This window comes from Protopterus annectens, chromosome 11.part0 (genome assembly GCF_019279795.1).
Source record: "Protopterus annectens isolate FY-2018-M chromosome 11.part0, PAN1.0, whole genome shotgun sequence".
In the NCBI taxonomy this organism is placed as follows: Eukaryota; Metazoa; Chordata; order Ceratodontiformes; family Protopteridae; genus Protopterus; species Protopterus annectens.
In genome coordinates, this window is record NC_056745.1 from 1,058,984,604 (window position 1) to 1,059,003,429 (window position 18,826).

The 18,826-nt window shown below is 35.0% G+C and overlaps 1 protein-coding gene across 1 annotated transcript in view; it reads left to right on the forward strand.

Annotated features, from left to right (window-relative positions):
- Nucleotides 1–18,826, forward strand: part of LOC122815693 (mucin-19-like) — a gene marked incomplete in the record, with an annotated part of 520,597 nt that overhangs the window by 99,731 nt on the left and 402,040 nt on the right. Inside the window, 4 exon segments of the mRNA XM_044088393.1 lie at nt 298–407; nt 6,998–7,205; nt 14,845–14,967; nt 15,061–15,181. Coding sequence (XP_043944328.1) covers nt 298–407; nt 6,998–7,205; nt 14,845–14,967; nt 15,061–15,181 — 562 coding nt within the window.

The window sequence follows — 18,826 nt, forward strand, 5'->3', positions numbered from 1 at the left end:
GAATAACATCAGCAAGAGACTGAAGGAAAGAAAAATCAAATATTAAACTGGTTTCTCCACTTCTCTTAGGATTTATGACATGATTATCTTTATATGAATTGTAACACATCTAACAGAATTATATGAATAATGATGCGGACGTCTTATTATTTTTACTTTCCTTAATTATGCTTTACCTTGAAGGATTGTGGTGCAGATAAATAATAAACCATTTCATAAACATGAACACTATGCTGGAATTATTTTCAAGACATTTCATTTTTATATTATAATCATATAATTTCTTGCTTGTTTCAGCTGACAGTATATATGAGCGGCAGATTCAAAACATAATAAATGATGGTGAACAATGTTTGCAAGAAAGTGAAGAATCCTTAGCTAAACCTGCATGTGAAGATGGGGAACAGGTAGGTAAACAGAAGGTGAAAAATACTAAATGCTGTTTTGTGTTTGACAATAATTATTTCCACTGTTAATTTTTAATTTTTGAATCAAAGTAGTACACGACTTTTAAGTGTGTATACTTAATAGTATATATGGTTGGGCATATTACGATTTGTGTTTTTCTTAATGTTCCCAAGTTGTCTCTTAATTACATTGTTTGTGTATTGCCGTTTTGTAGCATAAAAGTGCTCTTCTTGTCTGTATATTTGAATCATAACAGTAACTAAATTAGTATTTTTTAACACGTTCATAGAATTTGAGTGGAATAACAAATGATTCTACCATTATAGCAGCTTAGAACTTGTTTCAGTATTCTGAAAGCTAAAACTTACTGAACAACCATAATAATGGAGATCTGGCAATTTACAGCATATCACAAATTTAGAAAAACAAAAAACACATTATATAACATTTGGTTTTGTGTGTGTGTGTATATGAGAGAGTGTGCATTTGTGTGTGTATGTTTGTGTGTATGCGTGTGTGCGTGTGTGCGTTTGTGTGTGTATTTGTGTGTGTGTGTGTGTGTGTGTGTGTGTGTGTGTGTGTGTGTGTGTGTGTGTGTGTGTGTATACATATACATGAATATATGTTCTTTCATTGAACTGCTTTCATTGAAACATGACACATCTCATCTTCAATACAGGTTTTACCATGGGTTCTACAGGTGAGGCAAATTTAGCAGTCTGTTGGCCTCAAAAAATGTGCTGTACCATTTGAAGTTTGAGCAATTGGATTTTGATGAACTGCAAAGAACAAATAAGTTTACAGAATTTCTATCATGAATGATTTGCATAAATATATATTCATTTATTTGTACACATGCACATATGGAGACATTTTTTAAAAATGAATGAATTATAGAAATGGATATATGTTTTTGCACATCTGATTGTTCAACAGCTCATAAAACGCACATTTTCTCTTCTGACATTTGCCATGGACATTGAGATCATCACAACTGAAATAGATAGCGTTGGTGTTTTACCAGTCTACGGTGATTTTATATTGTGATTGCTCACGGAACAAACCAAAAGTGTACAGCATGCATTTCATTAGGCATAACATCAATCTTTTAAGGAGAAACTAACTTATATTACAGTCCTGTGGTTTTAGCATGCACATTTGTTTTGCTTATGTACATTGCCTGTCCCTTCAGAGCAGATTGTATTTGGCACTCCATGCTCATATTCACCATTGCACAATGTTTCAATGGGTATAATTATCTGCACCACAATCCAGCCCTACCTTTACACAAAGCCTGTTATATACTTTTCCTACAGTACTAGGAGCTTTCAGATTTATTCATCCTCCCATTTCTTAGAGTACAGTTTTTATCAGCTTCTCATTCAATAGTGTTTCAGTGAGGGGGGACGGAGGCGGGCTGGTTTTCTCTGTATGTAAGGGCTGTAGTGTCATCATTGATATGTTGATTGCCTAATGACATACACTCCTTCAGCACCATTTACAGTTGTACCATTTCTCCTGCTCACACTGGGTTCCATGCCCTTTATTATTCATATGTACATTCACAAACACTGGCCAGAATGACTCTGGCCATGACATTATGTTTTACATCTGACTAGATACTTCTTGTTATAGTTTAGATTACACCATGCTTTCACATTTCCTTTATATACAGTGTTTCAGTACTACATTATGCAAGCATTAATGCCTGACAGGGTGGTTGTTATTGAGGAAATAATGCCTGCCCAGGAGTGTTGAGAGGCCCAATGCTACAAGTAGAGGACCGCTACCCTTTATACCCCAGGAAGGGCATTTTTCCCTAATAGCGCACCAACCCTGGAGGGCATTATTGCTCTTAGAAAATGGACTATCTGTTAACCTGTTTGCAATTTGCTTTTTATTTGTATGTACAGATTTATTTATGTTTTTGATGGAAAATAGATATTCCTCCCAATGTTTCAATGTTGTTGCATATGTAATTGCTGTTGGGGTAAGTATATTATATCCAAAATAAGTCATATAAGTATTTAATGTCTCTCTCTCTTGCTTGCTTATTCTCTCTCTCTCTCTCTCTCTCTCACACACACACACACACACACACACACACACACACACACACACACACACACACACACACACACACACACACAGAAACACACACAAAGAAGCACATACACACAATTGTATTTTTTCTTCATTTTGGCATTTTTAACCTGCGCATAGGTAGTGGTATTTGAAACTGCATGTCTGTGTAACCACTATTCATTTATTTTTGTTTGTAAACAACTGCCATTGTTTATGTTCACTAAACAAGGCTTTGCTGTCTAGCAACCATAAACAGCAACAGGCTTTTCGCTTTTTTTCAGCCCCTGTTTCACAGCAGTTTAATTATGCCACAGGATGGCTTTTTGCCAGGCTTTACATTTACTTTAGTGCCCTGTTGGAGAATGTTCATTCTCCAGTAGTGTGGGAGATGTAAACTTTGCCCAATGTCTAAGATGCTTTAGTGAAGGGTAGCAGACAGGTCAGTATCTGAATGGGAGCCATTAAGTGACTTTTACTAATCTGTGTTCTGTCATAGCTCCCAGGTCTTTAGCTGAGTCCAGTTGCTGAAAAGGAAAGGCTGTTCTTACCTGAACTTTTGTAGTATGATTCTATGTGTGGTTTTCTCTGAAGAATACGTATTTCTTTTTTATTTTTAATATTGTTGAAAATCATTAGATGCTTATTATATGTGGTGGTGTGTGCTGCCAGTGAAGAAGAGATGAGCTTTCTAGATACACAGCTGTGTTGTTTCCTGCTGTTGCCATTCAGCCATGGAGAATGACAAAGCTTGTTCCAGAAGGAAATGGAATGACACTCCATTGCTGCATATACATAACTACAATACAATACAAACATGAGGTCTGTGAATTAGCACAAAGACAATGTAAAAATTTGTGCTTCACTTTTTTTTTTTGTGAGAGGCATTGTAGTAATCATGATTTCTATGTGAATTTTAGAATATTATTTTTAATTTGGTGGCCTTTATTGCTTTGCAGTGCTTTTTAGATTTAAGGAAAATGATTGATGTGCTTTATTATATGCTTTACGAGCTTTTGCTTATATTTACCAAGGTTTAGCCATTGAGTTGTAATTAGGTCTTGTTATTGATAGAGTGGTGATCAAGGTTTGTGGACTTCAAAAAGCTTAAAGAATCATCAGACTTATACATGCTAACTATCCTTTTTTAGCATCTGCAGCCCCTAAGACTCACTGGAAGGGAACTATTCACACATTTATACATATATTTTATATGCTTGTGTTTGTCTTTTTAACTTATTTCCATTTTTTACTGTTGTTAGATTAGATAATTGATTGGTTAATGACATGGGTGGGGTTGATGTTTAGCCTTATTTAAGTGAACTTCATGGTTAACTTTTTTATTCTGAAGAAGTCCACATAGGACGAAACCTAGGTTAATCGACGCTGTTGAGCTGCTGTTTGTTTTTTATGTTTGTGGTGTTCGCAATAAATTCCATTTTGGGTCCAACCTCATTCTTCATTCCTTGGTGTTGAACTATAAATAACTGATTAGATTAAGCTAATAATTCCTGGAAGGGTTATAGGTTTATCTTTATACCCTCAAGGAACCATGCATATTATTTTCAGTAAAGAAACATTGTCCTGGCATTGTAGAGGTGACAAAATAGGCAGCAATATCAACTGCCCTTTGGTATAGTTGGCATAAAAATGGGTGCTGCATTCCTGAGCGTCCTATTTTTTTGGATGAGATGTCAAACCAAGGTCTCATCTGCTTGAACTGGTGGTAGCTCAGATGGATGTAAAAGATCCTATGAGATCTAGTGAAAAGAATAGGGGCCCTTTATTTAACACAATATATACACAATTTTATTTTATTTTATTTTTCTCAGCTTTACATGGAAGAAAGCTGAGAAAAAAAAAAAAAAAAATTGGAGACCCATTTCACTAAATAACAGAGATTATAAAAATTTTAGGAGAATAATGCAGTAGAGAATGAAAGGAATGATTAGGGATATTATGGAAGAATGTATATATTATATAAAATGGAAGGGATGTTAAGAATTGTTACTGGTTATGAGAGAAATTGCAGATGATATTACAAGTAAAAGGGGGCATGTGAAATGTAGGTGATATTAGCAAGGCATTTGATATGGTGGGATATGATGCTTTGTGGGATGCTATGAAGAAGTATGGAATAGGCAATATAATTAGAGTGTTAGTGAAAGTGTAGCTGAGTAAAGAAATATGCATGAAGTATGGGGTAAGATAAGGATGTCCCTTCCTTCGATCATTCATTCAGTACATTTAAAAAGTATTCTCTTTGCCAGTCTATAAATTTTTTGTACATTCCATGCACTATACTATCTGGGTCTGATATTGAATCAGCTTTTACTTTCCTAAGTACATCATCCCAGGGAATGTTTTTTTTTCACATTTCAAAACAGCTTCCAACCTCCATTACATGTGTTTCTCTTATTTCTAACTTTCACAATATTATCAACAGTTTTGCACAGACCCTGCATGCATTTTTTAACATCATTTTCTTCCATTCATTAATTCTAAACTGAAAAGTAAGATTTTTTAAACATTTACGTTATTATCAGGAAACAAATAATTGTTCCACAGGTAAATGTCCTTCTTCTGTTACACAGTTCCAGAAAATTCATCAGTCCATCAGTTTTAAATATTAAGTCACACAATGTCTCCATCCCAGTATGTATACAAGACTGAGTTTCATAAGCTTTAAAACCCAGAACAGTTACAGAATTGTCTCATACATAATATATTTTACTGTGTCATGTTTTCTTCTTATTTTCACAGTTGGTCTTCTCTTCTTTTTAAAAACAGTTTTATTTACAGTTTCTTGCTGGTCTCCCTTTTTGCCTGCTGTCACTGCTGTATGCGTTTTAGTTACTGTGTTATCTGCTGACACAAAACCAGACTCTTTCTCAGTTTATTGCTGCATTCCTTTTATTTTCTGCCTCTGTTTCATAAGTTGTAACTGCTACATTCTCAATCATCCTGCTCAATTATTTTTTAACAGAACATCAGCTACTAGCCCTCCTGACACACTTATTTCCTTTGACACGGAGACGGCTAATCCCTGCTCATTTGTGATATCCACGACACAGGGATCTTTGTTTACATTCTGAAGCTCCATAACAAACATTTTTTTCTCCATATTCTCACTTTCCATACCCAGGCTATCCATAGCCTTTCTCTGCATCTCCATGCTGCTACCTTTCTTATGCCTGTTTCTTGCTACTGTAGGAGCCCTTTGGCCATCTAGCAGCTTCAAAAAACAATGGAAGTTCCCTGTTTCCCTGGCCAAATTTCCCATAGTAGTATAAATACCTCCTAGGGTTTCCTCTAAAAAGAGGTTACTAGCCAATTGGGGGCTATCCTGGTCAACAAACAGAAATAAAAATATATGTTCTATGAGTGCAGAGATTTTAAAGCACTTACATCAATTAGTCATGTTTTAATAATATGATTTTGCTGGTAAATAAAACCAGCTTTACTTCTGAAAGTAGTTTGAAAAGACTGAACATTAAATGGAAGAGTTATTTCCTTTAATGGTAGCTTCTAAGAAATCAGTAACAAGGACTTTGAAGTTTACAGTACCATCATCTGTAAATGATATAGTAGATAGCATGAAATAAATCTACTTTGTTCATAGTGTTGGTCAGGGAAAATGGGAAGGGAAGTTACAAAACAAAAGGAGATGTAAGCAAGGAAATGCAGAGACCTTGACAGCATGCATCCCCAATGAAGTTTTAAAAAAAAAACAAGTTTGGCCTCCTATCACAGCCTGTAAGCTCTCTACTTCTTTGTTTAACATAGTTTAACTACATAAAAAACAGGACAGTTGGCCATACATTTATTCATATTTATTACCTGCTTATGCAGATACAAAGTGAAGGGAGCCAAATGTCGTTCTAGCAGGAAATGGAATCAATGGATGCACATAAAGACAACACACCACCATATGTGCACCTATGGAAAATTTAGAAGCTGGCCAACCCATGTACAATATGTCTTTCCAATATGCAGAACTGATAATAACTGAACCACTGTCACATTCATCTAATGCATTCTTGAATTCTCTGGCAGTATCTACACAACCATATCCTACCTTCTCTTCCAGTCAGTATTTTGCCATCAGTGCTTTTAAACTGCATATTCTTTAGTTAGATTGGATAGTAAACAGAACATTTTTATCAGACTATGTTAATAGTGGTGGTGATAGTGGCGGATGGGTAATACTCTTTCATGGATGTTTTTACCTAGTTCATTTATTTGATTTGGAACAAGTAGCCTGCTTTATCTAAATCATGACATTGTTTTGTAAGTTTCCATGTGTACATTTTGTGTTATTATTATTATTATTATTATTATTATTATTATTATTATATTTAAGCTATCATGCTGAACTACAAGATAGTCACATTATAAAGTTAATGAAAATGTTTGCGTTCATGCTTATTGTCCAATGTTACTATATGTATTTTCTCATGAAGTTTAAGGATAGATGCCTCTAGTAACTTGTGATTTTTTTTTTCAGTACTGCAACACGATAAGATCATATTTCGTTTCGTGTCCAGACAGTATCCTTGATAATATTATTGCTATGTGTGCCATTGAGTATTGTGACTCCGGACTGAGAAAAGAAAGTGCTTGTCCCAGCTTTTCAGAAGTAGCCCAACAATGCTGTGCATATTCACAAATTTCTGAAATGAATGACTGGAGGAGTGATCCAAATATAACATGTGGTATGTAAGATATTTGAACAGCATGGTGCTTTTGTACAAGACAATAATATTTTCATTTGAGTTCACATGAAATGAAAAGTGGCTCTTGGTAAAAAAAAGAGTCATTATCTGAGTCATCAAATGAAACATAATTATACCATGATCCCCCCATTAATATTCCAAAATGTGCACGCTGATTGGCCAGCGTGCACATTGTAAATCGACTTATACTAATGGAAAAAGGTCCGGTCGCCCGGACTTTTTCCATTAGTATAAGTCTTTTTAAAAACACTGTCTCGCTATATTAAAAGAGTTTAACATAGCGACACAGGTTAAAAAAAAGCAATGGAGATCTCTGTTGCTTTTTTTAAAGCTGTCTCGCTTTGTTAAACCCAGGCGTGGGTTATTGCTATATTATATTTGTTTTGATTACTGACTGTTGACTCCAGAAAACATTCAGAATTTGCCATCTGTTGCTTAATATTTATTTTACACAATGCACATTAGTATAGATAACTTCCTCACTGAGTATTTTTATTAATGTAATCAGTATTTTTTGTTAGGAATAATCAAGTATCACACAACTCAGACCCTTATTGTGATATGGAAAGCTTTTAGTTTCTTCAGAACACCATCTTAAGACTGATAAATTGTTCAGTAGACGACAAGTACAACACGTTAAGACAGGAAATGTTACAGTTTTGCTGGATTACATGAATTAGGAGCAGTTCTTTCTTTCTTTGGATTTCTGTCTTGCCATCTATTTGTTCCCTGCTGTTGTGTTGTATCTGGCTCCTCTAATTACCCAATGAAAAGCATTTGCCATCCACAGAGATTTCAGGGCAAGTAGGGTAGGAAAGTGTCAGGCCTTTTCTCCATATCTCTCTCTCACACACACACACACACACACACACACACACACACACACACACACACACACACACACACACACACACACACACACACACACACACACACACAAACACAATGAAAAACCTTAAAAACCCATCTAGCTGCTGCATGTCTTTGGGATGCTGGAGGAAACTGAAATATCTGGGGAAAACCCTCATAAACAGAAGGAGGATATGCAGACTCTTCACAGAATACATTCCAGGTGAGAACTGAAAACAACTTTTTACTGTGAGGTGACAGTGTACACACTGTTCTCTCCACTGTGATACAACTGAAATATAATTTAATACTATATTATTCTATAGCGTTCATTTCCAAACATACATGAAAAGTTTCGACATACATAATAAACACATTTACGAATAATACTACAGTCGTGAAGTTCAATATCAGTGAAAGAGGGAATGTATAAAACACTTATTTTGCTAAATAACAGCTTCTGTATAACTACATAGGAACAATAGTAGGCAAGCAATCACAAGGACCATAGGATGCCTGGACATATGCACCTTTTAAATAGACACACGTAAAAGTTCTCAACATTTTATACAGGTACTTAACAGTGCTCACTTTCCAAATCAAGCAGTGGCCCATCGTGATAACACTGGTGAAAATTTGTGTCTACCCATACAATCATCAAGACTAACAGTGTCGCATTGAGAAGATTATTGTTTCACAGATCCAGGGTTTGGAAGTTCAGTCCTGATTTCTAGTGACTGCTTGTGTGGCGTTTACATTTCTTCCTATGTCTGCATGGATTTTCTATGGTTTCATCCCATCTTCCAAAAACATGCTGGATAATTGGCTATATTTAATTGTCAGTACATATGATATTTACTCTTGCTGTTGTTGTTTGGGTCATACCTGAAAAGGGCAACCACTCCACTGATTTAATTAGCAAATCTTAAATTAATTGCTTCATATGCAGATTCAACAGTTGGAACCTTTACAGGATTTACTAAAACTGAATTACATTATTTGCAAATACTGAATGAAGGCATTAGTTGCAGTTTTTTTTTTCTTCTTTTGTCATCTAGGTAAGGCACATGAGCAGAAAATATCTTTTTGCCAAAGGTAACAAAAGATTACTGCTGCAGTTACATCAACTACTAAATGTCACACAACATGTAAGAGAGGACTGAGAGAATCAGATCATCACTATAGTATGAAATAAATTGACAGCTCATTTTCATACTAGAATGCAATTTCTGGCACAAGAGTCAAGGCTAGTTTCAGGTGTGTGCAGCATTTCTGGTCTAGCAGATCAGCAGGGGCTGTGCCCACAAATATCATTTTAGTCCATATTACCTTTAACCAGACCTAGTCATCTTTCCAGTCCATGAGCATGGGATGCATGTTAAAGTAGTGCATTTGTTAAACAGTACTATGCTAAACAAAACATTTTTCTGCTGGTACCCACAGCTTCTATGTGTTTGTAGCAAACTGCATTCAAAAAACAAAACACTTTTTGACAGAAGGGGTGTTTTCTGAATCAAGAATGTATGATTAGGATGCCTGTATCTTTCTTTGTGACTCTCCAGTGAAGTCAATGCCCTATATGCTGCACCATGTAATTAATCCGTTTGTAAATCTTCTTGATGTGAAGTATATATTATCAATCAATCTTAAAGAGTTCAAATATCACAAAAGTCATCCATTTTGAAGAGAGGCAGAATCTCAGCAAAGCTTGTCATGTGTGGCATTAATGTTATGTCACTTAGTAAGTCCTCAGTTACTCCTATATTGCTTTGCGCATTGCCCCCCCCCCCAAGTCATTTCCTCTACATGAGCAGTGGTAGAAGGATTTTGACCTAATAATATCCAGACAGCATCATAACATTGGGAGTGCCATATATGATGGTGATAACCTGGATTTGGATAGTTCAGGAATGAGGGAGCTTAGTACTGGTATCAGATGATATCTGATAATAAAGTTAAAAATCTAGATTTCTTAAAACAAGAATTTGATCTAAGAGAAACTTGCTGGTTAGAGGTTCAGACCTTTAGACAACATCTCATTAATAAAATAGATTTAATGTCTATAACTGTTAAAGAATCTATTCCAACACTGATTGATTACTTGATATTAAATTTACAACATAAAGTTTCTGATAAAGGTAAACTTTCATACATACATAAAGTTATCAGACAAGAAACTTTTTACAGTGTAGATTCATACTGGAATTATTTCACTTCTATTAATGGGGACCCACCAAATCAACAAGATAAACAATATATATTGGAATCAGCTTATAGAACTACGTCTTCCATTGTCTGGAGACTTTATACATGGAAATTTTTACATAGATCTTTTTATACACCTTTGATGATGAATAAAATAAATAATAAAGATAATCTATGTAAGAGATGTAATGTAGAAATTAATGCTGACTGGGCTCATATGTTTTATGACTGTATAAAATTGAAAGAATACTGGAAGTCAATTAATGACTTTTGCAGGCTCTTTTACAGATAATTTCATTATTTCTAAATCTCTTATATTATTCAACACACCTGTACCTCAAAGTGTTAAAAGGTTAAGCTTCCCTTGTTATGGTCTATTCTAGCAGTGGCTAGGAAAATAATAACTAGAAATTGGATTTCAGATACACCTCCTTCGTTCAATGAATTTAAAAATGTTATGAATATAGTGTGCCATATGGAAATAAACACAATTAGGACTAGAACAAATAGAAAAACATCTTATTTTATTGTATGGGATAATTTACAAAATTTGTTAAAAAAATTTTAATTTCAATAGCATGGTATTTTAGTTTAATTAATTGATCTGATTGTAGTGGATGTCTTTGTAAATACTTTAGTTGTTTTGTTGAATATTATAATAATACCTATTTTTAATTACTTGTATAAAATTGTTATGATATTTCTCTTATATGTTAAAACAATAAACCTGTTTTGAAAAAAAAAGGAATGAGGGAGCTTGTCGAGACCATCAGGTTTGAGTGGCCGGAAGCTATCGCCTATATGCCTGGGAGTAAGAATTGTGATGTTGCTTGGTTGCCCTAAGACAGAAACAAAGAGCATGGAGAGTAAACGTTCAAGATTAACAAGTGAAAGTGATCAGTTATCTAAGTACTATGTCCATGATGACATTATGTAGGCAATGCATTCTCACGTTCCAGCAGATTATGGCTAAAAATACAAAAGATACCAAACCATACAATGCCTCTCTGTCTATTCTCCCTTGCTACTATGGGCCTCAAATTCCCAAGTGATGGAAAGGTTTTCTTCCATGGCAGAAGGAACCCATCTTTGGGGATTCTGTGACATTATCCAGGTTGTACAGGAGTGTGGAGAAGTAAAGCTGCAGTGCTAACATTGGTCTGATTAAAAATAAAAAAATGTAAATCTACCTGACACAGTATAGCAATCATTTATAAGAAAAGCTGCATAAAACCGGGCTTTGACTTTTTTGCTGCATTATAATTACATGGGTTTTCTGATCATTATTTCAAAGATTCACATATGCAAACAGGATTTTATAAAAATACTATTATTGCTGTTAGTATCTATAAATGGAGCAAATGTATTCCAAATTTTAGGTACATTTCATTTAATTAACATTTCTTTAAGGTGGAAAGACATGAAGGGTTTCATTTTGGATTAGTTAGGTATTTGTAATGAAAATGCAATTTATTTATTAGTCATTGAATGAAAAATACACATTACTAACACTTCACAAAGTCATATCATCTCTGTGCAGCATTCATTACATAGGTGTGGTTCTTTATCACAGGAAATGCAAGGCTGAGTCTTGCAGTCATTAAGGGCCGGGCAGTATCCAATTTTAGGCTGTATCTCCTTTTTGAAGGAGGGTCAGGCCAGTCAAGTAAGCGGTGACTTTGTGAATAAACATCCAATTATCTAGTTTTCATTTGAAGGAAGATAATATATCACATTTCTTGATTTGACATAGGAGTCTATTATAGAGACGGGGAGGTAGTGCATAATGAACCTGTCTCACCACCATGTTTTATTTATTTCTTGGTGAAATTGCACATCCTTAATTCTGATACTTGTGGACTATATGATTTGTGGAGATGCAAGACATCCAGGACCACTGGTCCCTAGTATCATGAAAGGAAAGACATACATCTTGCATCAGAAATCTATAAGATACTGAATAAAGAGTCAGTGCTTCAAGACTTTTCTGGTATGGCATCTTTAAATCTGGATAATATTCCTTTGTCAATTATCTCTATAAATCAAAGGACTTTCTAACTAGTGTCATGCAAGCCTCAACATTTTATTTAAAAGATTCCTGGCATTTGTTGGAATTATTAAGAGATTCAAATATACCAAGTGAAGATTTTTGTTTTGCATCATTGGATGTTGCTTCACTGTACACATGTATTGACCAAGAAATAGGGGTAGAATTTCTAAGAGAATACCTGACTAAAAACAGTGTTTTAGATAATTCCAAAATTAACACAGTTTGTACCCTGATGGAATTGGTGCTTGATAATAATTTCTTCAGATTTAATAATCAATTATACAAGCAGATATCGGGCATAGCAATGGGAGCAAGAGTTGCTCCAGCATATGCTAATCTTGTGATGGCCAATTAAAAAGGCAAATTTATTGACAACGGTAATTTTGGTAAAAACATTTTGTTTTACCATCGTTACATTGATGATTTGTTCTTCCTTTGGCATGGCACCGCCAAAGATTTTGATAAATTTGTGACATATCTGAATGGCATTACGAATTTCTTGAAGTTTTCCATAGGAGGGTATGGTCAAAGTTTGAATTTTCTTGATTTAGATCTGACGTATGATTTAGCTTCTAAACAGTTCTTTAGCAACATCTATAGAAAATCTACATTTGCAAATCAATATTTGCATAGAGAAAGCCTACATCCACTTCATATGAAAAAAGGAGTGGTTAAGGGACAACACATTAGACTTGGTAGATTAACATTGCAAGATGAAACATTTATTAGTGAAATGAAGATTCTGAGGACATTTTTTGAGGCAAAAGGGTATGATGTGTTGTGGTTAGAACTCATTGAAAATGAAGTAATAGGTTTGAGAAAGGGTAAAGCCTGTCCTATTTTGTCTATTCAGATGCAACTTTCTACACACAATATTGCACATGTAAGAAATGTGGTAAATAACAACAAAGAATTTTCATGTGCCTTTGTTTTACCTATTACAAATTAAATGTGGTGTATTAAAATATCATAGTAGATAATGGGAAGGTATTACTGCGGAATCAGGATCTTATAAAAATTATAGATGAACAACCAAACTTTACATTTAAGAAAACAAATAATATTAAGAGCTTATTAGAACATGGAGTAAATAGGGGTGATGGTACTGGAGAAAGTAAAATTTTGACTAAAGGGACCTATGCTTGTAAGAATTGTAGGCAATGTAGATATATAAGTAATTCTTTGTCAGTTCAATTTCTACATACTGGAAAAGACATTGGTATACAAATTACTATACATGTAATAATGAGATGGTGGTTTATATAGCCCAGTGCCTTTCATGCCCAAGCTATTATATTGGTATAACTACAAGATGTTTAAAGAAAAAATTAGCGAACATCTTTTAGCTATAAAGAAAAAATATTTAGCTAATGCTTTATGAAGGCATTCCATTGCATGTAAAAATTTCAAGAAGTTCACTTTCTCTGTCTTGGATAGTGTTAGCCAAAAAGTATTTATGGGAGATAGTAAAGTTATTCTGGAATGTAAAGAATTTCTTTGGCACTTATACCTAGGAGCAGACTATGCTCCTGGGTTAAATAAAATGATAAATATAAAATGTGCTTTACACATGAAAAAGTAATTTATATGTTATATGTATTATTTGATACTATGTATATGTAAATTGAAGAATTATTTTATTCTAATTTTATTTTTGTTGATGTGAAATTATTTTATGACATCATTCATCATGTGACTAATTTTATCATTATATAAAGTGCTTATGGGTGGAGTTCAAATTGTTTCTGAAGAAGTTCATAAGAAATAAAGTGAATGAAAGCGCTAATTTTGGTGTCCGTACTTTCATAAGTTGGCTGGATTACACCTTTCAGTGTCTATACACTTACTAACTTTGCTTGCATGGGGATGGTGTCAAGTGGCTTGGCCAGGTCAAGCTAAACTGTATGTACACCGTGACTATTAACAGCCCCCCTCAAAGAAGTTAACCAAATTCTTTAGACAGGATCTACTATTAACAAGGTGAAACTACTGTTGGTCTATCCCAATGAGAATTTTAATATCATAATTTATCAGTTCTAGTATAGTTTGTTACATGGCTTTGCAAATAAGAATTATCAGGCTTGTGGGCCTATAATTTCTGGGATCAGTGGTGATATTACCCTTGTATATTGCATGACTAGTGCTGGGTGTCAAATCTCAGGGACAAAAAAAGAGTAGCTAGACTCAAGTGAAATAGTTCCATTGCCAGGTTTCATTAAACAGACATATATATTGTCAGGTCCTTTTGAGGAAGCATTTTTAGTCTTGGAGAGCACCTTTAGTACATGTTCTTTAGTAATGATAGGGAGTCAGTGACATTTAGGGATAAGTGAGCTTTAAATAGTTATCTGTGAGGTGCAGTTCGCACTGAATTTATTTGCTAATATATTGTCAATGTTCTCAGGATAAGAGTAGAAGGTACCATTATAGATAATATGATGTGTTGTGATATGATATATATTACTGCTTTGATACGGTGTCATGCTATTAATAATGAATTTATTAATGATTCAGCCACACCTGTTTGTGACAAAAATCAAGAATACCAAGAATGTGGGTCAGCATTTCAACCAACATGCATATTCCCAGTATCCTTACAAAAGACCAACTACGTTAGTGCTTGCAAATGTCCTGAAGGTAAGTTTTTGTTGGATATTAGCAGCCATTCTGCTTCTGTCCTGAACAGTCTTGAAAAATGCATATTAAAGTTAACATCTTCTTTCTTTATAGGTTTGGTTCTTAATGATGTTGAAAGTAATGGTGAATGCATTATGCAACAGGAATGCCCCTGTGCATATGATGGAAAAATATTTCTGCCAGGGTCTGAAAGGTCATCTTCACGTGAATCATGGTAAACATTTTTTTTTCTTTTATAATCCATAATCATGACACAATACAATGAAAATGCAAGAGTTGGAAGACACATTTATCTGTTCATTCTGCTAAATGGCTGTTACCTGAATCCCATTTTGAAACACCATGACATATATTATTTTATTTTCCATTCGTAAAGGACTTTCCCCAGAAGAGATGCACTCCACATTTCATAGGTCACTTCTGTTTTAAAAATAGAAAAACAAATTTTAAAAACATACATGGAGAGCTAATACTGCAATGCATTTTAAGGATTTGTATTAGCTTGTTTAGCGGTGCGCAGCTCCGCGCAAACGGGGTACGCTGGTTTAAGCCTCATTTGGCTATCAGCATGCATATTACGCTCAGCTCAGCTAGGGGCACATAGATTCAGCATGTTAAACCACTGCTCAGCTACGGGCACTCATTTTGCACCAGTTAACTATATCCTACTGAAAGTACCACAGTATTGCATGCAAAAGAAAAGCTCTGGAAAAGACTGGACTAAAAATACAAAAAAGACATAGTAAATATGGTGCAGAATTCCTGAGAACATTTACACATTTGCCTCATAGTTTTGATCTGTTCCTCATATAAATTGTGATTTTCTTGGAAATCATTGTGGACTGAAGTAATTAAATACTGACAGACATTTGAGTTTCAGACATCATGTCCTTCATAAAATGCATGCATATACAGCATCTGACATTTCTAAGTTTATAAAACCAATATTTGCATTTTTCTTTGATTTGGGGGGTTTGTACCCCCCAATTATTTTTGTTTTGTGCAGAATTCTAGAGCAAAGAGGTTGAGAGATATGACTATACCACATATTGTGAATATCATATAATACATCCTCAGTATATCCAAAAATAAACAACAATCACACAAGACAAGTAGCCCCTATAAGCATTACTACCCATCACTGTATTACTCTCATCAGCCTGCTTTATTATCTCCATCTCTGGTGTCCTCACCTGTCACCTGTCTTGTTTTTACCTGTAATTGTTGAGAGTGAGACAAATGCACTATACTGCTATCTCCTATTTTCATACCATAATCCTCCTGAGCATCTGCCCTCAATGAAATATCATCCTCAGAGTTCTTATTCATGTGGTTAACAGCACTGAGATTAGTACAATGTTTCCATTTGTTTTTTTTTTCTTGTCTTCAAATATTATTAACTGATGTGATCGAAAGTTAGAATGATGCAATATAGTGGAATTATTTCTGCTTGTTTCTATTTTTTTTAATTTCCCACCTTTGTCTTCTTCATCTTCTATCCAATACTGCCCATTTTCTTCACATTCATACTGCCCAGCTTTTCTTGCCCATTGCTTGCTTAGCATCAGTCCATCACCATAAACTTACCCATTTATTCCCCATCTCCAGGATTAGTCTTGGTGTGACCATCATGCAGGAACTTACTGGGATTTTTTTTTCCTGGTTAAGTCCTCCTCTGGTAGTTGACATGCATATTAACAGAAATGAGTATGTGCTGTGTCTTGCTTGTAATGATGTGTGTTCTTGTACATGCTCCATGAAGGCTATCCTGTGGATATCACTTTGCTAGCTTACAAAGGTGCAGCTAACTATTCCGGCACCCGGTACCATCCCTTGATCTTGAGCCCAATCCCCTCATTATTAAGAAAGAAAAAAATCACTTGTCTTCAAAGCTGAAGAGCAAAAAAAGCTATTCTTTCCTTTTAAACTGTAGCAAACTGCTTGCTACATACATTTGTAGCAATTAGCTGCTGCAGATTATGCCACATATGGAGTGCTAAACTGCTATAGTTCTGACTGCAAATGCAATAAACGAATACTGATGTTGCACAGAAAACTGAAAGGCTCATTTGTATTGTTCCTGCTTAACATTTTATTCTTGGGGTGGTCGTCCCGTTCAACCCAACCTAGTGATAACTTAGGTGATAAAGATTGCCTTTTTCTGAAAAAATTAAAGCCTGCATAAACTAAAGCCCTGCTGTTGATCCCCTGTTAGGGTCTCCTACCAGTCCTCCCCTTTATTGATCTGCTTTTTAAGTCTGGTGATTTTAAGCTGCCCACCCCTACTGTAAATTGCGCTTAATAAGCTCCTCCCTTTCTACACTGCTGTTGATATGTTGAATTATTTGCCTTTGCTTGTGCTTATATTGAAAAAGTGTATTTTGCCTCACATAGTCAGTTCTACTGATTTGCTTGATCTGAATTCATTATCTAGATAGCTGTTGGATAAAATAGTTTTAAACTCTAGCAAACACTTGTTTTTACATCAAGAGGTCAGTGGATTTTCCATCTAGTGCTCTGGGATGTAGCCTGGTTTGTTTAGGCTGGGAAAACACTTAAGATTTCTGTATGTAGTTTTATTGGCTGGAGGCTTATTAATCAGTTTATCTTGTTTGTAGTGCCTTTATAAATCGAGTGGCTCTTGGCTCATGTATACAGAACAAAGTACTTTCATTGAATAATCACACTTTTATAAGCTGTTTAAAGTACACTGCTCTATCCATATTTTTAAGTTTGTTTGTGGTAGCATTTTGTATCTTTATAGTAGCATTTCACCCCTGGCATTCCTTTATTGTGCTTTTACATTAGGAGAATGGGATTATTCATTTAGTGGCAGTAGGTGTTTACCTGGTCTGTCTGAGCTGGGAAACACACAAAATGGTTCTAAATATTATTTTGCACTTCTTGTATATACTGTGACTATACTTCAGCAGTTTAAAAAACACTGTACTGACCACTACTGCTTTAAGTAGTTAATTGCACTGTATTACATTGTGTCTGTTAGTTGTAAGGCTGTTATAAGTAGTTTGTGTGGTCTTGTTACACTTGGACTCCAAACCATCTCTTCTACATTATCTTCTACATTAAGAAGGTATTTTTCTGCACCCTTGTGACAAAAGTGTGCTGATCAACCTTGTCTGAGTTGGGGACTGGTGGTGGAAGGCTTTTTGCATGCTTTTCTGATTGGTAGTTAGCTTAAAACTTGTTTCTCTTTGCTCTTATTTAAGCCTCACTTTTGCATGGGCTTTGGAATAGATTCTCAGAGTTGCTTATTGTTTGGTGACTTTCTACTGATTGCTGTGAATCTGCTTTCTCTTGCAACAATCAACTACCGAAAAGACAAAAATATTTATTTATTTATTATTTATTTGCATTTGTTAACTGGGTTGGTCCAGCTGGGTAAGAATTACCCTTTTTCAGTGGAGACCCGAGGGGAAAAGCCCCAAACAGACATACAAATACATACAAATAGAGACAAATTAACAATATTACAGAGGAAAACAATATTATGAGTACAATGGATAAGAAAAACAAACAATGAAAGTTTGAGAATATGAGTAAGGTAGGCCAGAGGCATGCATGCAAAAGATTTATGTAAAGGTGTTCTGAGCAAGATCTCTGAATTAAGTTAAAGTAGGCAAAGAAATTATGATTTAGGTGTGGAGTTAGTAGTGTGGGAGTTTTAGGTGGGAGCATGTGAAGGACATTCCCATTTGGAGGAGAGATGGGAGAGAAGCATGGATTTGAAATTGTTGTGGTTAGGTATATTACGTAGTGGTGTGGGGAGATTGTTCCATAGTTTGGCTATAGTGTGGGATAGTAGTAGCTTACCAGGTTGGTGGATGGGCTTGTGTACATG